At 39.3% G+C, this 24,784-nt stretch overlaps 7 protein-coding genes across 7 annotated transcripts; 4 read left to right on the top strand and 3 right to left on the bottom strand.

The window, feature by feature from the left end:
- Positions 1 to 664: 664 nt before the first annotated feature.
- CCOS01_10368 (uncharacterized protein) lies at positions 665 to 2,289 on the top strand (the record flags this gene model as incomplete). Its single annotated transcript, XM_060458524.1, has 5 exons — positions 665 to 769; positions 872 to 1,019; positions 1,079 to 1,263; positions 1,330 to 1,814; positions 1,872 to 2,289. The coding sequence occupies 5 exons, from the start codon at positions 665 to 667 to the stop codon at positions 2,287 to 2,289; spliced, it is 1,341 nt and encodes a 446-aa protein (XP_060310326.1).
- Positions 2,290 to 3,248: 959 nt separating this feature from the next.
- CCOS01_10367 (uncharacterized protein) lies at positions 3,249 to 3,993 on the bottom strand (the record flags this gene model as incomplete). Its single annotated transcript, XM_060458523.1, has 6 exons — positions 3,249 to 3,287; positions 3,340 to 3,494; positions 3,555 to 3,596; positions 3,673 to 3,763; positions 3,824 to 3,856; positions 3,916 to 3,993. 6 exons carry the CDS (start codon positions 3,991 to 3,993, stop codon positions 3,249 to 3,251), a joined length of 438 nt encoding a protein of 145 aa, XP_060310325.1.
- A 1,399-nt stretch (positions 3,994 to 5,392) lies between these two features.
- On the top strand, positions 5,393 to 5,666 carry CCOS01_10366 (uncharacterized protein; the record flags this gene model as incomplete). The annotated part of the gene is made up of 2 exons (XM_060458522.1): positions 5,393 to 5,530; positions 5,598 to 5,666. The coding sequence occupies 2 exons, from the start codon at positions 5,393 to 5,395 to the stop codon at positions 5,664 to 5,666; spliced, it is 207 nt and encodes a 68-aa protein (XP_060310324.1).
- Positions 5,667 to 5,919: 253 nt separating this feature from the next.
- Positions 5,920 to 6,465, top strand: CCOS01_10365 (uncharacterized protein; the record flags this gene model as incomplete). The annotated part of the gene is made up of 1 exon (XM_060458521.1): positions 5,920 to 6,465. One exon carries the CDS (start codon positions 5,920 to 5,922, stop codon positions 6,463 to 6,465), a length of 546 nt encoding a protein of 181 aa, XP_060310323.1.
- A 2,490-nt stretch (positions 6,466 to 8,955) lies between these two features.
- CCOS01_10364 (uncharacterized protein) lies at positions 8,956 to 9,522 on the bottom strand (the record flags this gene model as incomplete). The annotated part of the gene is made up of 1 exon (XM_060458520.1): positions 8,956 to 9,522. One exon carries the CDS (start codon positions 9,520 to 9,522, stop codon positions 8,956 to 8,958), a length of 567 nt encoding a protein of 188 aa, XP_060310322.1.
- A 3,416-nt stretch (positions 9,523 to 12,938) lies between these two features.
- On the top strand, positions 12,939 to 14,588 carry CCOS01_10363 (uncharacterized protein; the record flags this gene model as incomplete). The annotated part of the gene is made up of 3 exons (XM_060458519.1): positions 12,939 to 13,890; positions 14,221 to 14,269; positions 14,327 to 14,588. The coding sequence occupies 3 exons, from the start codon at positions 12,939 to 12,941 to the stop codon at positions 14,586 to 14,588; spliced, it is 1,263 nt and encodes a 420-aa protein (XP_060310321.1).
- A 459-nt stretch (positions 14,589 to 15,047) lies between these two features.
- On the bottom strand, positions 15,048 to 15,722 carry CCOS01_10362 (uncharacterized protein; the record flags this gene model as incomplete). Its single annotated transcript, XM_060458518.1, has 1 exon — positions 15,048 to 15,722. The coding sequence occupies one exon, from the start codon at positions 15,720 to 15,722 to the stop codon at positions 15,048 to 15,050; it is 675 nt and encodes a 224-aa protein (XP_060310320.1).
- Between the last annotated feature and the right edge of the window lie 9,062 nt (positions 15,723 to 24,784).

Genomic DNA, 24,784 nt, shown 5'->3' with positions numbered 1-24,784 from the left:
CCCCCCAGAATTTGCGACGTAAACTTGGTAGGCTATTTAGGATAGTGTCGATGATTACTTCTCCTTGCCCAAATTCTTAAGCCAAGCTGAACAGACAAAGGCACCATATTGATTTGGACTCTCAATGTGACCCTGACCTTTATTCAAAGCCCAGGTCTCTTCTACCTGCAGAAGGTAGGTATATCCAAGGCGGCCTAATTTGACTGTCCTCTCTAACCGGATATAGACGGCGACAGAGGCGCGCAAGCGACGCGTTTGGCATAATTGCCGTAGATTGCATTGGCACCGGCAACGTGTTTAACGCGACAATATCCTCTGGCACACGGCATGATTAACCCCTTTTCCTCTCCTGAGGTGGTAGATCACACGGAATTGGCAGTGGCATCAAGAGCTGGTGTCTTACGGCGCAAGTTTAGTACTCGATAGTGCAGAGATGCTTGGACACTAGCAACCGGCACGGCGTTTCAGAGGGACGCCATACGCCATAACCCGTTGTTAGTGCATCCTCCCAATTTTCATCCACTGTTTATGTACAGAAAAAAGCCCTCTTCACTTGGGGAGTGGGCACGTTGTGCCCTTTCTCCTCCATCTGCGTTTACTTTTCAGGTCCACGTTTGGCAACGTTCTCCATTCCACGTGGAATGGTTCGGCGAACATGAGGCAGATGAAGCATTACCTTCTTGTGCTCTTGCTATCGCCATACTTCTCGTCCGTACGGGGTGCGGAAACCACCCTCACCAGCCTTGTATCACAGATTCCATCATGCGCGGTGAGTACACATAACTTGGTCTCAATTCGTATTTGTAGCTCAAATGGCGGGGCACGATAGAGTTGCGGGACTTCAAAACTGACATGCTATTCGTCTTTGCAGCTTCCTTGCCTTCTTACTGGTCTCCAACATGGGGGCTGTAAGCTGGACTCTGTCTCTACTATCGCCAATTGTCTGTGTATAGACATCGAACTCCAGGCAGACCTGTCGTCATGTGTTCGTCTGAAATGTTCTTTCGAGGACCAAAAGCGTAAGAACATGCGCGACGCCACCCTTGAATGGAATCGATGATGATTTATGTCTCAATAGGTGCTGCTCAAGTTGAGACAGACCTCTGTGCGACTTTCCCGAAGCCGTCAAGAAGAGAAGAAGCAAGAGCAGTGGCAATATCATTATCTATCATTGCCTTCACTGTTGTCGGACTTCGATGCATTTCACGATACCTGGTTGACCACCGACTTTGGTGGGATGATTGGATGATCATTGCAGCAACGGTATGCAATATAAAGAATGAAGATTGAGCGACGTATGGGAATCGCATACTAACAAACCAATACCAGGTCCTTCTCGCCGCAATAACAGGCATCCAAATTGCGGGAACCGGCCTAGGGTTTGGCTTGCACTACTGGCATGTCGAACCTTGGGCAAGCACAAGACTCATTCAGATGTTCTATATTGGCGAACAACTTTATATCTTGGCCCAGATTATGGCTAAGATTTCACTTCTGCTTTTCTTCTCGCGCATCTTCTTCTCTTCTCGATGGTTCTATCTTACAACCCAACTCTTTATTCTGTTCTTGATTCTGCACGCGGCGATATTCCTCTTTCTTGTCATTTTCGAATGCACGCCAGTCACCTCAACCTGGAATCTCGACGATCCATCTAGAAAATGCATGAATATTGTAGCAATTGGCTACTCTGGTGCAGTATTCAGCGTCATTGAGGACATTGCTATCCTTATTCTTCCCATTCCAGAGCTTCTTCGACTTCAGCTCAGTACCAAGAAGAAACTCTGGCTCAGTCTCATATTTGGGCTAGGGTCATTGTAAGTAGCCAGCTCCTTTACGGAAAGAACTCGCTGACCATTTCGACGGTACTTCAGTGGATGTGTCACTAGTATGGTCAGATTGAAATTTCTGGTTCATCTTTCGTTCACATCTGATGTTACCTGGGACAATGTGGACGTCATCAATTGGTCTTTAGTTGAAGTCTCGTGTGCTATTCTGTGTGCAAGCCTTCCTGCACTTCGGCCACTACTACGATTTTTGGTTAGCAGAAAGCCAAAGAAAACAACGGATGCAACACCCTCCGAGGAATACCAACCGACTTATAGAAGAGATAAGTTCAGCAAGATCTCAGATGACCCATCAACGGAATTGTCACTGTCTCCAGTTGATACAGGGCTGGACGACATAGCGAGGGAATTCGAAATGTGGAATAGAGGAAGTTCCTCCAAAGGCAGTACACAATCTGTGACGACCGATAGGTCTGGGAGTCCTACTTCTCAGACTGGGGCATAGGCAAGCAGGTTGATATTTATTCGTTTAATTTTCAAAAGACTCCTATATCCCATAAAGTGAACAAGAATGTGGCCATCTTACGATAGATTAACATGCCAGGTGAAATACTAACCCTAAGAAGCAGGTGGCCTGGTCCAGTTCGTTTCATCGAGACTTCGCGCAAGCTACGTAAGCATGATCTATCACCTGGCTTTAGGTTTTCTTCCATATAGTGCATAACTATACGGTGATCCAGTCAGCAGTGTGATATGTTCCTACCTTATTGGGTAAGGTAATGTAGGTGACTTGCCAAGGCCAGTATGCATGAATGCGTCGGTCCTTAGATTCTTTTCGCAGCTCAATCAAAAAGACCTCCACTTCTTGTTTACCCCAGCCAAGGCCGTGTGTCAAAGGTGCCATAGTCCAATCCTCAATCTCGGACATACAATTTTCGTGGGCACATTGCCCTAGTAGTTTATAGTGTTGCCCTTTGGGCCACGTATTTACTGGCCACATCACCTTCTTGATTGAGACGTCGACGAAACCTATTTTTTGCATCACGTTGACGAGATCCGGGATGTCTTGAAAGGATCGGTTAAGTACCGTAGCCGCCTTACCAAGGAGGGCAAAACACCGCACAACCGCAGCGTCGGGTTTCAGACTACCGTCATCGGATTGAGGCATGAGATCCATCTCCTGGAGCTCGAGGTAACCACCGGGCGTGAGATTACTTTGGTTTTGGTCAGAGTCTGTAAAAGGGGTTCTGAGGCGAACAGGTAAACTAAGATACGAACTCGAAAGCATTTTGAATGAGTCGTCTCCAATCAGATTTGCTAGACGTCATCATTCGACTGTGAATGTAGTCAAATGGCAAGGAGAACGTCCACGGTTCTTCGATGTCATCCACCTCAAATGTTACGTTAGGCGGCACTCTCGACTAGTTTATGGAATCATAGGTCATAGTGTTTGAATGGAGAGTTTTACTCGGCCAAAGGGAGAGACAAGTCAATGCCAATGACCTAGTATCATCATCAGTGGATGGATTCATTGACTTGAAGTGATGTACACTACCTCTGCTTCGGGCTTGAGCTCACCGAACTCAATTGCCCAAATCCCGGTTCCAGTACCAATATCGAGAACACGCTTGGCGGGGTAGTCATCTTGGTTCGGCGGTGAGAGGCCAAGTTTTCCATCGACAGAATGGAGGAATTGCTGATGTTGAAGGTCTGCAGGATTCGTGAGCGACATTGGGCTCCAGGAAGCTGGAGCTCATAAAGCTGACCTACCCAGTCTGTCACTTTCCCTCTCATCATTGGGATAGGAGTATTCTTTACAGATCAGAGATGCTTCATATCAGTAGACAAGGTAATTTGCGGCGTGAACAGAATATCAGAAGGAACTTACTTCCATCTTTATATCGATGATATGTGCGCCCATTCTCCACACGAAAATTGAACATTGAGTCTGCAAGGCTAGTCGTTGAGGATGCTATGGTCTACAAACATCAATGTATCTTTAGAAAGACATCCACGAGACGCAAAAAGCTGAGACTAACGCTGGTGACATCTGATTTTGCGTCTTCATCAAGCTGGAGAGATCATAGCTCATCAACTCCAAAGTCCACATGACCGGTTCCTTGATGCTTACCTGTTCATCAACAATGATTGGCGACTCATTGGGAAACTGCGAGCTCATTGCGGTGGGCGCTACAGGTGCTGATGACATGCTGGGCCGTTTGCCGATGTCCAGATACAGGCTAAGGTCAAAGCGTTGTGCTTTTCTCGTTAGAGAGGACGAATTTCCGAGGAAAAGGATGCTGTATCGGTCTACTTACCAGGCGCGGTAAGGAGTCTTTTATGACTCTCGACTGTTCGACGGCCTACCCCTCTTTCATAAGATTGTTCATGCATGTTGGTCGGCATGGTCACATTTGCCAAGTACCTACGTTTCGCTGTGCCGCTGTCAGCAACATAGGGGTTGGCCAATCAGATAAACGAGAAAGGATAGAAAAGAGGAAGGTGAAAAAGACTAAACACGGCATGGATAGATTCAGTATGTTCACTAAGGTTAACTCGGTAACACGGAGGCGGGACTGAGTGGACATGCTCTGAAAGACTTAGTATTCTATTACTATGACGGTAGTTATTCCAAGAACTTATGATGTCTATGCAATGAAGTTTTCGCAATCTTACTTCGTGCTTTATGTTATGTAAGGGTACCTCCGTAGGTAATCGAGGATTGTACAGTCGTACTGGACCGCATCAAGTTGCAAGTTAGCTGTCTCGTGGCCAAGGAGATACGGGACTGCTTAAAGTCATAACCCTTTCTAACCCTGCACGCGTATCCCACAAAGACCTTAGACAGAGTAAGCAAGATTCTGCATCGTACGCACGTCGCTACAGAGATATGCCTCGGGGGCTGGAAGATGGAAAGATCGAAGCCCCTACTGCATTCTTGCTTCAAGTCTATAATCTTTGAGTCCAGATGGTTAAGTTCTAGGATAATAACGGGAGCAACTTTGACACATGAAGCCTTGTTCTTCGAAAGGTGCCTGGAAATCTTCCCGTAGAATCGATTTCTTGAATCGACAAAAAAGATCTTAATCCTAGATTGCTGCCAATCTTGCGTCTAAGCTCTCTATGTCCAAGTCAAATAGCCACCGCGTCGGACCTAGCAGTGTCGAACCCATATCAGCTGACGCGGTCGATATCTGTCTAGAAGTACGCGGTCAATTTTTGTCTGTCGCCAAGATTGCCATGTCTCAAGGCTGAGTGGCCAATTTTCCCTTGTCCAATCTAGAGCGATAAGCCTCGACAGAGAATAAGCATCTTCCAAGGCCTGATTGACACCTTGCCCGGAGGATGCTGGCAAAGCGTGAGCGGCATCCCCGATGATGATGACATTTCCGGACAATGACGACCAAGTAGGCAAGTTTGGTATTTCGTCAAACGACCAACTCAGAAGTCGATTTGGAACGCTGCATAGCTGATCGAGGATCTGTCTTGCCGTGTTGTGCCATTGATCGTAGTCATTGTGGAGCAGTGCAGCTAATGACTCTGGTTTGGCAGCAAACGTTTGCCAACCTTCGCGGCCTTGCTCTGGGTATGGAAACTGGGTGCCGACCATGAGCGTCGTACCGTCAGCAACTTCGGGGACCATGAACAGACTGCCTGGTTCCGGAGGGACAGGCGCTATGGGCCGCACTATCGTGGAGACCATTGTCCGTGACGGAATTCACAACGTAGTGATTCTCGCCAGAACAGTGAGTAATCTTTCCGTCCCCTGCATCTGTATCTGTATCTCGAGGATATTTATGCTATCTACCGCAGGCCAACCCCGAGAAAGAAGCTGAAATTGGAGCCCGTATCATCTCCGTCGACTACTCGGATATTAACTAGCTCCGTAGTATACTGGAGACTTTTTCAATTAGCACCGTTATCTCAACGCTCACTTCGTCTCTTGGCATAGAGTCTGAGCTTAATCTCATTCAAGCCGCAAGCAAGTCGGTCGTGACGAGGCGATATATCGCAAATGTGTGGGGGATTACTTATACTCCAGAGTACGGATACTTGACCCAAGATGAAACCTCGCTGACTTGTTCTGTTCAGGGAGTCGAAGGTATTCCTAGCTGCAGAAGGCAAAGTACTTACCATGCAAGCTCTCGAGGGTTCCTCGCTCGAATGGACCTGCTTCCTCAATGGATTTCTCTCCGACTACTTCGTTATGCCTCGCGGAAAGTCGCATATGACGCCTCTAGTGGTTTTGGTCGACATGATGCACAACAAGGCTACCGTTCCAGGCTCTGGGTCAGTTCCTGTTGTTTTGGCGTACAGCTTCGACATTGCAAAGTTTGTCGTCAAAGCTCTGGGTCTGGATCACTGGGAAAAGGAGATGTATGTCATTGGGGATAGGTTGACTCTGACCGAGGTCGTGGCTTTGGCAGAAAAGACCAAGGGAGCCAAGTTCAGCGTTACGCACGACTCGATGGGGAATTTGCAAGCCGGGGAAGTCTGTGAACTTCCGGCACACAAGGCTTACTACCCTCATTTCCCTAAAGACCAACTACAAGGGCTTCTGGCTTTCCTTGGCATTATATGGGAATCGGGCAAGTGCAATCTCAAGCCTGATAACCCACTCAACCAGAGGTTTCCCGAGATAGAGACAGCTACTGTTGGGTCTTTATTCCAGTCAGCTTGAGGACAAGATTAAACGCCTCAGTTAGTAGTAGTGTACTAAGAGCGGGTATTGATAAAGGCATGACAGTGTTTCAATGATAGCCTGCTAGCTTATTGCTATGTAAGAAAGGAAGTTCAAGGAGTTTGTAACTATGGATGCTAAAGTTTAAAAATGAGAACAAAGAACTTTTGAATCAAAATAAAATATCTACTTTAAAGCTTTTTAATTAATACGTTTCAATTTAAGTATACCAGAGGTAATTGTTTAGTTGTAAATGTGATTGAATAAAAAAAATACTACGTTTATACTTATTTACTATCGCTCTTTTGAATAATAAGACCTTAGTAGCGTTTCCCTCGATATAACAAGCGCTTCATCTATAAGTTCCTAGATCATGGGCCTAAAGTTGAGGATACTAGTTTAAATACTTACTTATCTTGTCTACCGAGTTATCTTGTTCTTTTGAACTATACTGGCAGGCGCTTTGCGTTTGAAGCTATATCAAGGAAAGGCCTATAAGGAGGAGCCGGCAAATAGTGAATAGTGTGTCTAGATAAAAATGGGTCTTACCTCGTATGATGGATTATTAGGCAAAAGGTCGGCCATTTCCGGTAGCAATATTGAGGGGTGGTCTACGTCTGATGTTCTCGTGCTAACCGACCGACCTCCTTTGGATTATGGATGATTCATGACCTGTAGGTAAGATGCTGTGCGATAACATAGTATTGGATTAAGAATCTCCAATCGAATGGAGCCTGAATAGATTACGGGCGAGAAGCTCACCGTGTTCTTATAAGGGAACGACAGCGGGGTTAAAATGCTATGCTTTAAGAGCCCTTGCAAAAAGGTCCAGATCAAAGAAGCCGCTAGTATCTTCTGGTGGCATATCCCACCTATGCTATATCGCTCCTCTCTTCAAATGAGACAGCCCAGTACATCATCTATATAATTCTACAGCGCGAGATCTCCTATAGGAATGCGTGGCAAGGAGAACGAAGAGGGTTTTTGAACTATCGGCAAATTCATTCCTCATGTAGAGGCTCCAATATCGGGAGGAGCATAGAGCAACTTTTTGGTCCTCGTCCATCGACGCTCTTATGAATGCCCCTCTTGGGCCCCAATGTTTCCTTAGAATAGAGGAATTGAATTCCGAAACGCGCTCTTGGGTCGGAATCACGTAGTATGCCCTTGTCTGCTCATCAACCTCCGCTCAAGGTCGCTGGCCTATATGGGAATAGGACTATAACGGGAAATAGCAAAATTGCAGTCATAGTTTAGCCAATGGCATAATTAAAGCCCAAGTCCTTTGGAATAGGATTGCGTCAGCATCAACTTCGCCTGGCCTTAAACCTACGATCTCTATTATCACCATTGTCATAGGCTTTCCAGAGTCAGCTATAAGCTTTTTAATACGTAATCTGTAGTATCGTCCGTTCAATATGCCTTATAGACAGTCGTCTTCTTTGTAAGCGTTGCCAAGTAGAGGACACGCGGGCCTCTCTCTTCGGATCCGAATCTATAGGCCAAGCATAATGTTCGGGTCCCGAATAAAAGAACTATAACGTTCGAATCAGTTAAGTAGAGGGCATAAGCCGCGAGATTACCTCGCTAAGGAGTGGACGGACCCGAGTAGCCGCCTCTCTATCGTTTGGGCACAGTCAGATCACCCGGGGCCCTTAGGTTGCGAGACTAAGGCGAGTGGGTGGGCTGGTTGGGCCGCCCATCTTCGCGGGTTATAGGATGTTGAAATCCTGATTCTATCCGCAGCAGCATGTGTCCTGCTCCCTGGTTTGGCTAGATGTACGTATGTGTCAGGTTCTCGTATTCTCAGCAAATGAGAACTTGCGCCAAGAAAAGCTATTCCGCCCAATGCGGGTTGTAAGCGCTGATACTCTCTTGATAAACCAATAGGGAACAAGCGGTTAAGTAACTAGAAACTCTCATTCGTTAAGCCCCTTATGAAACCACGTCCCTCTAATTATTCTGAATTTACGGAGTACTGAGCCACGGATGTTATCCCTGTTTCATTTTGCTCTTCCTAGTAGGCTCTTACCATCACATAGCCTGGGTATGACAGCGAGTGAGGTTGACTTATGATATAGTTTAGTAGCACTTAATGGGATAAGCACATGGGACGTCTTATAGATACGGCAGTTACACTTGGCCCGACAACGAGACCGGAGAAAGTAATCATAGGGCGCAATGGCCGATGAGTACATGGCTCGCAGTAATGAAGGTTTTGTCTTTGACTAAATCACTTAGGTACCGAAGGTAAATCTACCGCAATTTTCAAAAAGAGTGTATCGATATGCTCGGACGAGCTGAGCACATGAAGAAGGAGAGAAGTGCTACCCCGTAACAGAAATGGTCAGATTACAGGACAAGAGATGTATGAAGCGGCTGAATCCTAAGCACTAGGCCGCATCACAACCTGAACAACAGCTCGATCACTCTCCATAAGGCTTGAATACGGAATGATGGCGGGCCGCGTCCTTAAGTGACGCCTGTCGTTTACAGGACGAGCTTTTCGTCGAGCTTAAAGGTTTCAAAGCTAGGGATGTCGTCGGCCGATGCGCCGGCCTCGACAAGCGAAACAAGCTCCTCGGTGGCCTGGCCAGTCTCGACAATGGCGGTGTAGTTGTACTGGGTGCCGTCGGCGAGGTACAGGACGTTGGGCTGGGCGCAACCCTCAGTCTCCTCGCCATTGCGAGCGTCTAGGGTCGCACCGCGGATCATCTTTCTGTTATTGAAACCGTAGCCCAGCCCGCCAAAGGGCCCATTTCCTAGGCAGACATAGTCGCGGCCGGCGCTGTCCTGCTGCTCGCGGATGGAGCCGCAATTAGGACCGGCGTGGCCACGCGCCTGGATGTTCCAGTTGCGCGGGATGGCCCGGAACGAGCCGCTGGCGAAATAGGTACCCGCATTGACGCTGCAGCAAGTGTTGGGGTTCCAGCCTCGGCAGATGTACCCGCCGCCGCTGGTGCTGCAACCGCCCGCAAACTCGAGGTGCAGGTCAATGGCCGAGGCGGCGGTAGCGAAGAGGCCCGAGACGAGGCTGATGGCGGCGAAGAACTTCATTTTGCTTGGTATAGACGGAGAAACGATCTCCAGAGTGAAACTGTGCAGGTTGCTTGATGGAAGACTGGTTTCTTTGCTGGGAGGCTAAAGATATTGAGGTGAATGGGAATGGGTTCAAAAGCTTCCAGAGAGAGATAGGATCGAGCCTTTTATACATTTCAGGAAGACTTTTATCACAGAGTTCTTGACATCTCGTCACCGCGTCTCGTCTTCCCATTCAGTCTAGTCTCCCACTACTCTACTTTGTTAGATCCTCGTGTAATTCATTGTTTCCGAGGCTTTAGGGGTTGAAAGCGAGAGTAGATGTGTGTACCAGCCTTCTTTGAACGCGTAGGATGAGGCATGATGTTGCAATACCATAAGCACAATGTTGCAATACTGTAAACAATGTTACAATACCATAAGCACGATGTTGCAATGGGTTCCTTTGCCCGGGTTACTAAGGCTGATTGCGTTCATCGTCTCTTGGCAGAGAAAGACAAACGTTGAGCCATCGTGGGCGCGGCCCTTGGCGCAGGATCGTATTGCGGCGTACGTCTCGGATTCATGCACTCAAAAAACCCTCTCAGTGGAGAGAAGCCCACGCTTTCCTCAAATCATTTAGGCTAATTGAATTCAAAGTCATTATAGTCCTCTCTCTTTCCCTATGTAGCACTAGGCTCTGATATCCATTATGCATAGTCGTCTCCAATTAGGGTTGCCGAGGCTGATTGCATTCATCGGCTTTCTGCGGATGAACGATGGCAAAATCATCGTCGGCACGGTCCTTGGTGCATATCCGTCAGGAGCGATGTAACGCTATGAAGAGCCTCTGCGCCGCATGCTAATGCATCTTGTCTAGGAGTATATCCACCTGGCCGCCCGAGTGCCCTACGTATACAATAGCGCGATGTACTTGGAAGTGGAAACGAGGTCATGCATAGTATTATACGTAACATAACTTGAACGGATTTAGAACTAAAATACCACGGTTTGAGAGTTGAACCCGGTTAACCACCGCGTCATCTGGTATTAGCAAATGCATCGGACTCGACAATCGGCTCCTGCTAGGGCGGGGGGCTGTGTCCCACTCAAAAGTAAGTATGTTCGTCAGGGTACCTTGATAAGAAGCCAGAGAATATTCTAACGGCGTTGCCAAGTGAATACACAACTAGAGGCCGTTATACATATCCACGAACTATGCATACTTAGCCTGGGGGGGAAGAAATATGTTTTTGCTACAGTGGCTCGATGACAAATGTACCTGAAAACTGCGTGGGAATATCCTGAATGATGAATTAATCCAATCAACAGTGAACGTCTGTTTTTCTTTCAGAACAAGTGCTGATGGCATCTTTCGCTGCTGCATAGTGACATCCACGCCCTCGGGCACCGCGGGCAGCGAGTGCGGGGTTTGAGATTTCCCAGGAAAGAAGACTGGCTCAAGAGAGTGTCCCACAATGATATCATCCTCCTCGTTGTCTGTTTGCGATTGGACATTATCTACCTTATGCTCATTTGTCCCGCTGATGCCGCCACCGGCAGGCCTGTCCGTATGAAGAACGAATTGGATGTTCCACGACTATGCTGCTTCTCCTGTAAGTGATGTCAATCTTTTGTTAAGCACTTCTGGGTCGGGATCAGAAGGCTCGCAAGAAAGACTGGGTGTTGGTGCAAAGCCATCCAAGTTGTCTATCCAATCTGTAGATGGTTCGGGCAAAGTAAGAAACTCAGTGCAAGAATCCATAAATTCGTCCAAAGAACCCACAAATGGGCTTGGCGAAAGGAAAGGTGGCTATTCTCATCATTCCGAGGTTCATGTGTTATACCAGGAATCATCCAATCGGAAAGCAGGCCTGTATGGTCCGTCTCTGCTCCATTGTGCGGAACTCCCGTGCTCAAACTGGGCTTATAGCCTGGATCAGTCGCCCCAGTGCTTCCGTTGCCTCCTTTCGTTTCTGCCCTTGGAAGGCCTGACCCTGTTTTACACGTTTAGCTATCGAAGAGATCCTCCATCATGAGCATAGGAACGACGAGAGGCGAAGCGAACTTATTAATTTTTATGACGACGCACTAGTCGCCTTTTACTTTGGTCAGCAGAAACTTTGGCGAGAAACTTGGGCGGAAAGCTTGAAGCAATCACACGAGCCGACAAGTGCCCACTACTAATCTAGATGCATGCGAGGTTTATAGAACAAGCTTGAACAACCTAGCTTTTAAGCTTAGATAAGAAATCGACAAGAGTTACTATATGCCTCTACCTGGGTCGCACATCGAGTCGAAGACCCACGGTTGCTATTTGATCATCAGGTTCAGCCCAAAAGGGCGGAAAGCTCAGAGACTTCTCCTTCAATGTTTGTAGAGCGCCAATTCGTAAAAGCATATTCCCACCCCGGAACTATCACAGAGAAGCTTTTCATCATAGTCGTTTTGTGTGGCCGACAGTTCTTCAATTTTAAATTAGCGTCTCGGAGGGTTCAAGGAGCTGTTGAGCGCTGTCACCAAATGCTTGGGTGCCTTTCTGATCTCCCTCAAACGATATTGGGCCGACGGCACATCGGGTGGTATCGAAGCAGACTGATCAACAAGAATGTGCGTGTGCCATGAAGTTAGTCCCAGGCGACATGAGGCCATTGGCGTTAAGCGGCTGTCCCGCAATTCATAGAAGCATCCGAAACATCCATCGCTCGAATGTGATTAGCAGCCCAGTTCCCAACTTGGATGGTTCGACCAATGTGAGGTGTGGACGTGATTGGCAGTCTGTACCTCATTATATTTGGGGTGTTCGCGTTAGGCTGATAACTCTGCATAAATGCCCAGTAATCCGTTGTACAGGCTTAATAAGCGGCTCATCTTGCTGTGCCCAAGCCTAAGAATTCTCAAAAAGTTTGATTTATAATCAATCTGGTGTTTGGTCATGACATCGAACGTGATGACATTTTTCCCTCTTACCTTAGGACGTTCTGCTCCACCGGGTTTCTCGAAGTTGCCTTTGAGAAGTAAGTCGCTAAGACCTAAGCCTTTCGAGAATTCTTCTCGCAGCCTCTCTATTGAAAACGGCAATTGCACACCAGGTCATGGATTCACAAATGGGTTCTCAGGTCCAGCCAACTCATGGGCGAGGGGGCCAGCGAGCCACTGTTCGCGTGAGTTTACCCGAGGAATCAACAGCATATCCTCTCTCTTAACATTACAATATAAGGCTTGTGACATGTGCCGCAAGAAGAAGATCCGTTGTGAACCTACCACTCAAGGGTGCGCTCAGTGCACCAAATACCACACAAGGTGCCACTTTACGCAGATTGCAATGAAGAGGAAGCCTCGCAGACCAGCTGGGTTAGTCTGTTACTCTACTCCATGGAGGTTGTATCTATTAAACGTTGCCCAGCTTCAAATACATCGCACAGCTTGAAGAAAGGCTCTCAGCGCTAGAGAACATGAATTTTCAAGGAGAAAAGTCTACTGTGTCAGGCAAAAGTTTGCGCGAAGAGACAACGAATCCCGCAGTATCACCCAAAATAGCGGCACTGATCACACTCACGAAAGAAAGTAATTCATGGACCCCGATGGATGAGTCACATGTTCAGTCACCAGAACATACGGGTAGTCCAGGAGTCGATCTCGACGTTGCATTGCGCGCACACGACCACGACCAACTCGATTTTTCAGCGGTCCGTGGTTTTGTAATTGACCCTATAGCTGGCAGCCCATGGCCTTATCTTTCCTCAGGGTCGCGACCAGTCTCCCTACAAGGGCGCGGGCAGCTTCCCATAAAGGCAGTCGCCTTGGAGCTGGTCAAGGAGACCTTCAACAACTATAACAGGTTTCTTCCGCTTTTCAACGAAGAGGACTTCTTGAGAGAGTTCCACCTCAAGTACTCGACCTCTAACCCCGAAGATGCCAGTTGGTGGGCGTGTCTCAATGTAGTGTTGTCGATAGCTCATCGCCTCCGTGGCCTGCGCACACTAGACCCAACGCATGAGAACAATCTAGCTGATGTTTACACGAAAAATGCCCTAGGCGTCGTCTCCGAATTGAACGTCGCTAGTATCTCTGCTGTCCAAGCTCTAGTGGGTATGGCTTGTATTCTCCAGGGGACCCCGAATCCGGAGCTGGCGTCGATGCTCGTGGCCGCCGCCCTTCGACTGGCACAGGCTATGAATCTGCACAGAGAGGCTTCCGACCCAACCCTCACGGAAAAACAAGCCGAAATACGGAGACGAGTGTTTTGGAAAGTATACGTTCTTGACAAAGACATCAGTCTACGGACCTGTCGACCCTTCAGCCAAGATGATGATGACATGGATGTCCGACTGCCCTCAAATATCAAGCTTGAGACATGTAACGTGGAGCTCTTCAACCACCGCATAGGACTTGCGATTATTCAGGGTCAGGTGTATAAACAACTGTACTCAATCCGAGCCGGACGAGAATCGGAGGCACAAAGGGCAATTGCAGCACAAGATTTAAGTTCTGTGTTGTCCTATTGGAAGTCCAGTGCGCAGCTGGAACCCCTTGAGAACTCCCTGATCTCGTCAGAAACCCAAATCGCAGGGGAGATGATCCATAAGGTGGTTTTGCGACTCACATATATACATTGTCTGACAATGATTGACCGCCACTTATCCCCGACGACGAGATCTCCCCCCGATCAAGAAATCAGTTGGTCTGGAACATCATTACTCCCGAGCAGTCTGTGCCTCGCTGAGTCACGCCAAGCGATCCGTCTCATTGAAGCCATCCCTCACGGAGACTGCTCCTGCATCTGGTAAATGACCTCTTGGTATCCACATCCGTTATGCATTGTTTCTCTGACCTATTATAGGATGCTTCTACACTCTTTCTTCGCTGCAGCCAGCAGTATGCTCTACAATCTGGCGCACAACCCGACATCGCCGAGCGCACTCTCAGACCTCCATCTCCTTGAGCCTTTTCTAGATCTGCTAGATACACTCGCCAAGAATCCAGGAACATACGCACAATCCGAAGAACTCAGACGAATGCATAATGCTTGCACCAGCTTGCACGACGAGGCAAACAAGGCTGTTCGTCTTTTCCGTCCGGAGTATACAGCATCCTTTGCATAATCATTCCAGCGTGATTGTTTGCAAACAAGACCACATTGGGATTTTGACTCGATATTAAGGTAGTGTGGATGCTGTAAACCCAGTGCCGGTCCAGCGGGATGCTCGGGATGGCTAAACTTGCTTCTCGCGACCCAAATAATTATCACGAACCAGGAAACAGTACTGGCTATCGGTCTGTGCCCGCAAAGGATCAGAGCAAGGTGAAATAATAAGGGCGACATATACGATACAGGACTCACTCATTCACGACAATACTTTACAACTCTATAGATATAGAAGTGACCAACTTCACACTATCAATCCTCAAAATACACTCATGCTGAACGCGAAAGATAAGGGGAAGGCAAACGAAGTTTATGTAGATGATTTCAATTATCCCCGATGCGAACAACAGCCCCTATTCATCTCTATATACCCTCGCAGCAGTGACTAGCCCTTGCAAGACAAACAATTCCGCTTCTAACAATGACTCACTGCAACCTGATTGGTCTCTTGAAGCTTCAGAACCTTCTGCACACTCGGGCGCGCAAGCATGTTGTCGTACCACTTCTTGACGTGCGGATAGTCATCCTGATTGAACTCGGCATCCGGAATTCGCGGCGAGGCTGTGTGCTGCCATGTGAAAAAGGCGATATCCACGTACGAGATCCGCCCGTCCAAGAACCAATAATTCCCGTCCGCGTCCGGGGTCTGCTTTGCCAGGTGTCCCTCCAGAACAGAGGTCACGCGATTGACCTCCTTGACATAGCGCTCGCGCGCCTCGGGAAGTGGCTGATAGATGAGAAACCACATCGCCTGCCCGTAGTACGGTCCCTGGCCAGTTGTCTGATAGAAAAGCCACTGACGAGCGTAGTAGGCCGCAGCTGTGCCCGGCTCGAAGCTGAGCTTGTGAGCTTTGTCGTACTTGTCCGTCAAGTACTCGATGATTGCGCCCGACTCCCACAGTGTGAGGTCTGTGTTGGGATCCTGGATGGACGGCAGCCGGCCATTCGGGTTAATGGCAACGTACTTGGGGTTCTTGACGTCGTTGAGGGGGATGATTTCCGTCTCGTATGGGAGTCCGAGCTCCTCGCAAAGGAGAATGACCTTGCCAGCGTTAGGCCCATGGACTCCCAAGACTTTGATTTTCTTCATGTTCGCTATCTTTGTTGAGGTGTATCGGGTAATAAATGACTGATTGTAGGAGGAAAGTTCTGAATCCCTTTAGGTAGTGGTTGATGGATGAAAAGGCGCAAGATGAGCGGACTTCTTGTCTCATTTTATATCCATCACCATCTCCTCCCCGACAGTCCAAACTGGAATAATGAAAACAAATCCTATTTCTCTTGACATTATACAATAGTCATCATGTGCCGGCTTGCAAGCCGGCAAATGTTGACAATCTTACACGGGAGGTCTACCTCAACCCAATGCACTCAAGGAGCCAGCGGATAGCAAGTATCCAAGCTTACATAAGCAATGGTCGAGAAAGTAAGCCAGGAGCGGAGGATTCGAAGACAGGACTCCCATTGGTGACGAGCGGAATTTGACATAATGCATGCAAGTTCGGACCCTGCGAAGCCTCCGGGTCCGTGATTACACAATGGATTCCTGACTGGTTCTGACCTACGACTGCCTTGCATCCCGGTTAGGCCTAGTAATTGACTCTCGGTAAGTACACAACACCTACATGGCACCAGGATAAATAACGCTACGACAGGAATGCTATATGCTTATAAACTCTATCAGCGGAAGCCACGCCGCCTTGAATAGCTTAAACGATTACTAATTGCGTATTTCAATCACCCGTCCCGATCCTTATTACGATAAGAAGATGAGTATATAAATAAAAACACAAGCCTCTAGTTATGTTAATTTATTACTCTTTTACATACTATTAGACTTCTTTCTTATATTTCTAAAGATGCCCGAAATATCTCTTATTGTTCTTATTCTCGGCGTGGGGCTTAAGGTAGGTATACTAGCTACTGAGGTCTTTGCCTCTAAAGCTTACAAATTTATAAAACTAACGTTTTAAAATACTAATACTTTATATAGACTTAGGCTCGCTAAACCGATTATATTAAAAAGTATATTAAATAATTCGGCCTTAACTTTTATACTTATTCCGTTTTATAATATTAAATTTACTAGCTTTTATAAAATTATTAATTTAATTAAAAAAGATATTATAAATTTATTTTAAATTATTAAAAATAAGGGAACTTAGGACTTAAGTTATGAAAAAAAAGATTTATTACTTAGAGTATAATAAGAAATTATAGTTTAAAAAGACGCTTTATTTTAAATTAAAAATAGTTATAAAACTAAACTAACTTAAAAACCTTAGCTTAATACTATTATGACCTAATACGTATAATAAGGCTAGGGCCTCGCCCTATAGGACCTATAGCGGCTACTATACTATATATATAAAAGTACGGACTTAAAGTAACTCCTCTCGGAATAAAAAAACTATAAATAAGTTACGTAACTACGATTATATAATAAAATAAGGAATAGACGCCCGTAAATAAGTAAAATAAATAATCGTAAATAAATAGGACGGACGACCGTTCGGTAAATAATTAGATAATAATAAATAAAAATACTATAAAGGACATATTTAAGAACGAGACTTATATATAATATAGATTTAAGCTAAGCTTAAGAATAAACTTCCTATAGCTTTTTTAGTAATTAATTTAGTATTAGATTTTATAATTACTTTTAGTTATTTTTACTAAGAACCTCTTTTAATAAGACTACGATTAATTACTAAAACCTTACTTATTTTACGATTTATAAATATAACTTTAGGGAAGTTATTTATAATTACGATACTACTTATTTAGTATTCGTAGCCTTAATTTTTATTAATATACTTATTACGATTAGCTAGCCATAATACTTTAATTATTCTTATTTAGTAAGTTAACTTTATAAAACTTACTAAGTAGTAAAACGAACGACGATATCTTTTAAGACCCTAAGTACCCCTTTATTTAACTCTAAGTAACCCGTTAACTTAGCTAGCGAGCTAACTAGGGTTAAAAATAACAAAATACTTAATATTACTTACGACTCCGATAGCGACGTAGTTTTTAAAAAAGTAAATTATAAAAAAATATAGTATATTATTAAAAAAAATAATAAGTAGAATAAGGAACTTATAAAACTCTTTAATAATAACTCTACTTAGATAACTATAACCCTAGCTAAAAATAATAAAAATATTGCCGCTTTTTAAAATATAGTTAACGAAGCTATAACTAACTTAAGAATTAAAAAAAAAAAAGTAAACGACTTAGAATAAAAAGTTAGAACCCTCCGAGCTACTATTAATATTATTAAGACTCTTATAGATAGATAAAAAAAACTTAAATTTAATATACCTATTACTTTTAATAGAACTACTAAACGTTTTAAAAAATTCCTAATTTAAATTAGAACTTACTAAATATTCTACGCTACTAATTTCTATAATAAAACTAAATGAGTTATTTATATAGTAACCTTCTTTAAAAGACGAGCCCTAGAATAGTTCGAACCCTTTTAAAAAGAATTCCTTAATAATAATAGTTATTTATTATACTATAAGAAAAAAACCGTAAATATTTTTAATAATATAATAAGATTTTAAAGTACCCTCGAATCCTTATTTTAGGACCTTAATAAAAAGTAATAAGCCGAGAGAGACTTAGCTAACTTTTAATAAACTAAGTCTACCTCGTACTACGCTACTAAGTTTAAAAAACTCGTAGTACGACTCGATTTTACTAAAAAAACCCGTATCTTTTTATTTTACTAAGGACTAAAAAATAAAATTAAAAACGAACTTAATAAAATAGAAATACTAATAGAATTTTTATAGTATATTAAGCTCGTTATTAAGATTAATACTTAATTATATAAACGACGTAAAAAAAAAGGAGAAGTATAATACCCTTAAGCTAACTCTAGTTAAAAATACTAAAACTACGGTAAATTACTAAGTAATTACTAAAATAACCTAAGAAATTAATAATAATAAAGTACGTTTTATAAATAATACAGAGGACCTATAGACCTTAGTATTACTAAATAAGAAAAATTATAGTAAAAAAAGGATTTTAAATACTATAATTATAATAAACTAGGATATATAGCTAGAGACTATTAATAACCTAAGCGTATCTAATACTAACCTATTTTAAAAAAACGAGCTAATATTATAAATAAAAAAGTCCCCTATAAGTAACTTTTATAAATAGCCTACTATAATAATAACTATTTTACTTACTAAAATAATAAAGAATAAATAGGATAGTACTTAAAATAACTTAAAATTAAAAAACGATCCGGTTATAATACTATACTACCCCTTATTAAAACCCTAATAATAATAATAAAAAAAAAAAAGATACCCACCTACCGACCCTATACTTTTAAAAAAAATAATATTAAGTATATTACTACGCTCTCTTAGATTTATAAAAATATAAAAAAAAAAGCTAGAATAGACCCTATTATAAAAAATATACTTTACTTTTTTAAAAGCCGAATTAAATAAAAATTCCTAGCTAATATAAAAGAGTAACTCCTTAAATTTAAAAAAAAAGAACCCGATACTAAAAAAATTATAAATAGCCTCGTTTATATAGTACGACGAAACTATATAAACTAAAAATAATTTACTAAGTCTAAAAAAGGACTCGATTTAAATAAAATCCTAACTAAGTCTATTTATATAATATAAAAAATAAACGGTAATAAAAAATTTATTTATAAAATTAAAGAGTAGCTCAAAAACCTCTTATATAAAAATAAGATTAAAATAATTAAAAAACCGACTCTTAACTTTAGAGTTATAAAAAAAAGAAAAATTAACTTTAACTTTAAAAAAAAAGATATTAAAATAGGACCTAGCTCCTTTTATTTTAATAAAATAGAATTACCCTATAATTCGGACGAACTTTATAACGTCGCTTAATAACGTATTTAGATAGAGATTAATTATAAAGTACTACCTAGCGTTAATAACACTAGTTCTAAAAAAAATAATAAAAAACTATAGTATAAATATATTTATTTATTTAAAAATTACTAAATTATTTAGTTCTATAGGACTAAAAAACGTAAAAAGGTTACGATAACCCCCTATATAAATAAAAACTATTTTCTACTCGATCCTACGGACCCCTTTTATAAAAAATTATTTTAAATAAAATACCTAAATAATAAATACCTTTAGTACCTCGTATATAAACAAAATAGCCGTTTCTACTTATAAAAACGTAATAATAAACTTATTAAGGATATTTATATAAAAAACTAACTACCTAGCTAGATATTACTAAGTTTCGATAATAATAATAAGGTAATATTTAGTCCAGACCCTAGCTTCTTTATAAAATACCTTAATAGCGAGTATATAAAATAGGAAAATTATAAATATAATTAATATTAAGTCTACTATATTAAAAAAGCTAAGGTATAGAGAGAATAATAAGAACTATATAAATAAAGTACTTAATAAAAAAAGCGTATATTAAAAAATTAAAAAAGCTAATTATAAAAAAATAACGAGAGGTAAGAATAAAAAAAAAGTTCTTATATATAACTAAATAACGTAACGACGTATACTTATAAATTAACCTTAATATCTATAAACGAGGACTAAACGTTATTATTAATAGCGGCGTATAAAAAACCTATATCTTATTAAAAATAGTAAATAAACTTAACTTATTATAAATATAGAAAAATAACTTATATTAACTATAAATAGTAAAAGGAGAACGAGTTAATTATAATTACGGATATATTAATCGGGAGACTATATACCTCTCGACGTATATTAATAATTAGTAAAAATAACTATAGTACGATATTATAGAAATCGGAAATATTAATATTATCCTAAGAATCTCGTAGTTATAAAAACATAACCTACGGATAAATTAGATTACTAACTAAGTCCTCTAAGAAAATCTAATTATTAAACAACTTAAAAAAAAAAAGGGTTTAAACGGATGTTTAATAACTCTTAAAAAACGAAAATAAATATAATATATAGTTTTTATTAAAACGGTAAAAAGCTCTAAAAAGTTCGTATATAGTATTAATAATTAAAGATCGTAACGACTTTAAACTATACCCGAAGAGTACTAAATATATATAAAACTATTTATAAAACCTAAAAAAATAGGATTACTAAAATATAATAGCTAGGATATAAAAATCGAACTAAAAAAAAGAGCATAACCTAGGTTCTATTTAATATACCTAATAAACTAAAAAAAATAAGAGTATCTTAACGAATATATTAATAAAAAACTTGAAAAGGGATATATTTAACTATCGAACTCTCCTATAGGATTCTTATTATTTTTTATACTAAAAAAGGGCGAGAAATTAAAACCTATTATCGATTATAAAAAACTTAATAAAATTATAAAAAAGAATTATTACCCCTTACCGCTTATTACTAAGCTTAAAAATCTACTTTATAGAGCTAACTAATTTACTACTATAAATCTTAAAGAAGTATTTAACTAAATTCGAATTAAAAAAAGAAATAAATAGAAAACGGTATTTTAAACTCGTAAAGGACTCTTTAAGTATCTCGTTATGCCCTTTAGACTTACTAATACTCTAATAACTTTTTAAATAATAGTTAATTACGTACTTTAAGAGTACGTTAATATTTTTATTATTATCTATATTAATAACGTTCTTATCTTCTCCCCCAATCTTAAAATATATAAAAAGTATATTTATATAGTATTTTAAAAACTTTAAAATACTAAACTATATACTAAACCCTCTAAATACGAGTTCTATATATAAAAATAGACTTCCTTAAATATACTATTATACTAAAATAAATCTATATATAAATATTAAAAATAAAAGTAGTTAAGGACTAGCCTATATTATAAAACGTTAAAGACGTATAAAGATTCTTAGGATTCGTTAACTTTTACTAACGATTCCTTAAAAACTATATTAATATAGTTAGACCTCTTAATAACTTAATATAAAAGAATACCCTATTTATTTAAGACCCTAAGTATAAAAAAGTATTTATTAAAATTAAAAACATAGTCGTCTCCGAACTAGTTATTATAATCCCGGACCCCTAAAAACCTTTTAAAGTTAAAACCGACGCTTTAAACTTTACTATAAGAGCGATTTTAAGATAATAAAATAAATAGGAAAAGCTTTATTTATATTACTTCTACTCTAAAGTATTTTACGGAGTAAAATTAAATTAGTAAATCTATAATAAAAAACTAATAATAATTATTAAAGTATTTCAAAAATAGAGACTATAATTATTTAGAACTAAATACGAAATTATAGTTTATATAGACTATAAAAACCTTATAAACTTTATAATAAATAAGAACCTAAATAAATAATAAGTTAAATAGAGCGAATTCTTATTTAAGTATAACTTCCGAATTATTTATTAAAAAAGTTTAGAAAATAGTAGAGCGGACGCTCTTAATAAAAAACCTAACTACGAAGTTACGGTCCCTAAAAAAATATAAGTTATTTTTAAATAAAAAAAGGATAGTAGCCTTATACTAATTATAAAGCTTTTTATAATAATTAGAAAGATTAATACTAGCTTAATTAAAAGGATAACCCCTAAGCTTATTATAAAAATTTATAATATATTAATATATAGTTACTAAGGAGTTATTAAAACGTAAAAACGGATTCGCTAGTACTATAATAAATCTATTATACGCGCTAAAATTATAGAAATAATTAAGGACTACGTAATTTATAAAAAAAATAAAAATAGTTTGTATAAGCCTTATAACGAGCTATAATTATTATAATTACTAATAGAAGTATAGTATTCGATTATATAGGACTTTATTATTAAATTACTAAAATCTAGAAAACTATTTATTAAAATATAGTACGATAATATCTTAGTTATAGTTAACTAACTTACTAAGTTTACGTACTTTATTCTTTATAAAAAATTAAGTATTATAAAAGACCTAGTATATATATTTACTAAGGTTATACTTTTAAACTACGATTTATTAAAAGAAATTATCTCTAATAAAAATAAGCTATTTATTTTAAAGTTTTAGAAATCTCTAATTTCGTAACTTAGTATAGACTATAAACTATCGACGTTATTTTACTTATAAACCGATAGATAGATAAAAAGGATTAATTAGATCTTTAAAATATACCTTCGTTATTATATAAACTATAACTAGGATAATTAGGTAGTACTTCTACTAATAGCCTAGTTTATATATAATAATATAATTAATAAAAGTACGAGAGAATCCCCGTTTTATTTTAATTACGGATTCTAATTAATAGTATATGGAAAAGTATAATAAAGACTATAAGCTATAAAAACTATAGCGGACGTAAATAAACTTAAAAAGATCTATAAATAAATATTAATAAACCTCGAATTCGTATAATAGTATATAAAAAAAAATATAAATAGATTAAGGATTAGAGGACTATTTTTAAAAAAGGGGGATAGTACTTATCTCTTTTACTATTAATTAAGTGCTAAAGGGTTAGGCTTAAAAGGAAATTTTAGAATTTATAAATCTCAAATACCTACTGCCTCAGCCAGCTTTTTACTTACTATTAGCGAGTTAAAAAACAATTTAAGATTTATAAACCCCAAATAAGTACTACCTCTACTAACCTTTTACTCGCTATTAGCAAGTAAAAGAATTTAAGTATTAAATACTCGAGCTAGCCTTTTACTTACTAATAGCGAGTAAAAGAATTTAAGTATTAAATACTCGAGCTAGCCTTTTACTTATTAATAGCGAGTAAAAGAATTTAAGTATTAAATACTCGAGCTAGCTTTTTACTTACTAATAGCGAGTAAAAAAATTTAAATATTAAATACTCGAGCTAGCCTTTTACTCGCTAATAGTAAGTAAAAGAATTTAAGTATTAAATACCTAGTTAACTTTAATTATGTTTCCTATTTTAATCCCCTTAATAAATAAAAATAATAATAAATCTATTACTTTCTATTTCGACTTTCCTTTTTAAATCTACTATAGAGCCTTCGTCGGCTTAGGATTCTTTTTTATTAAAATCTTATTTATTATACTTACTTTTATTATATTATATAGGTCCTATATAAACGGTACCCTCTTCGCTAATAAACTATAAACTAATTTTATTTTCTTCTTCTTTAGTAAACCGAGACCTCCCCGTTCTTTTTTAGCTTTTAACTACTTATATTACGAATTAATATTCTTTAATAAAAATATTAAAACGCCTAATCTTAATATATTAACTAGAATCCTTAGCGTAATAAACTAATAAATCGTATTTAAAAATCCTCGCTCCTTTTCTAAGCCTAGCTCTTTTATAAAATAGCTTACTAAGTAGCTATTAATACCCTTCTCTTAGCTAGTTATAAAACTATTCTTTTATAAAAAGCTTTATAATTATAGTACCTCGGGCCCGCCCTATAAATAAAGATTTTTTAAGTCGACTTATAACTTTTAAAACTTATATTATTATATATATATCTAGATCTATATAGAAGCTATCTTTACCTTAGTAAATATATTTATAATACTCTCTTATTACTTAACTAAAGAAGCTAATTTTAAGTACTCTAATTTAATAAGCGTATCTATAAGTCTTTTAATTTTTAAGATTACGTTACTTATTAAAAAAGAGACTATTTTGTACTTAGTTAATAAGTAATATAAACGATTTTTAGAGGCTTCTCTAAATATCTAGTAAAAGAAAAGTTTATTAATATAATAATAATTATCCTTTTATAGTTTAAGGTTCCCCTCTCTTAGCTCCCTCTTTATATCTTAGAACGCTATCTAGGACTCTAACGTTCTTTTTAATATATCCTTTTTTTTAATTTTTTTTTTTAATACTTTAAGTATCCTAAGTACTCGTATAATCGTCCTAGCTATATTGGGCGTATTAAGTAATATAGCCGCCTATTTATAAGTATTTCTTCTCTTCCTTTTTTATAGAATAGTTATAGATATTTTTTATACTTTTTTTTTAATCTCGTTACTCTTGGTCGCTTTATTAATAGCTATATCTTCTTTTTTTTATCTTATAGTAACTACGGGTTTAGGAGATTTCGTACTTTTACTATTGTTAGGGTTATTATTTAGTTATACCTTCGAGGTCTTTTTTTTATACTATTTAATTATTTTTTTAACTTAGTTTTTTATTTCTAAGTATTA

This window comes from Colletotrichum costaricense (genome assembly GCF_030867565.1).
Source record: "Colletotrichum costaricense strain IMI 309622 chromosome Unknown Scaffold_11.1, whole genome shotgun sequence".
In the NCBI taxonomy this organism is placed as follows: Eukaryota; Fungi; Ascomycota; class Sordariomycetes; order Glomerellales; family Glomerellaceae; genus Colletotrichum; species Colletotrichum costaricense.
The sequence above is the reverse complement of the archived record's forward strand: the minus strand, read 5'-3'. Positions and strand labels throughout refer to the sequence as shown.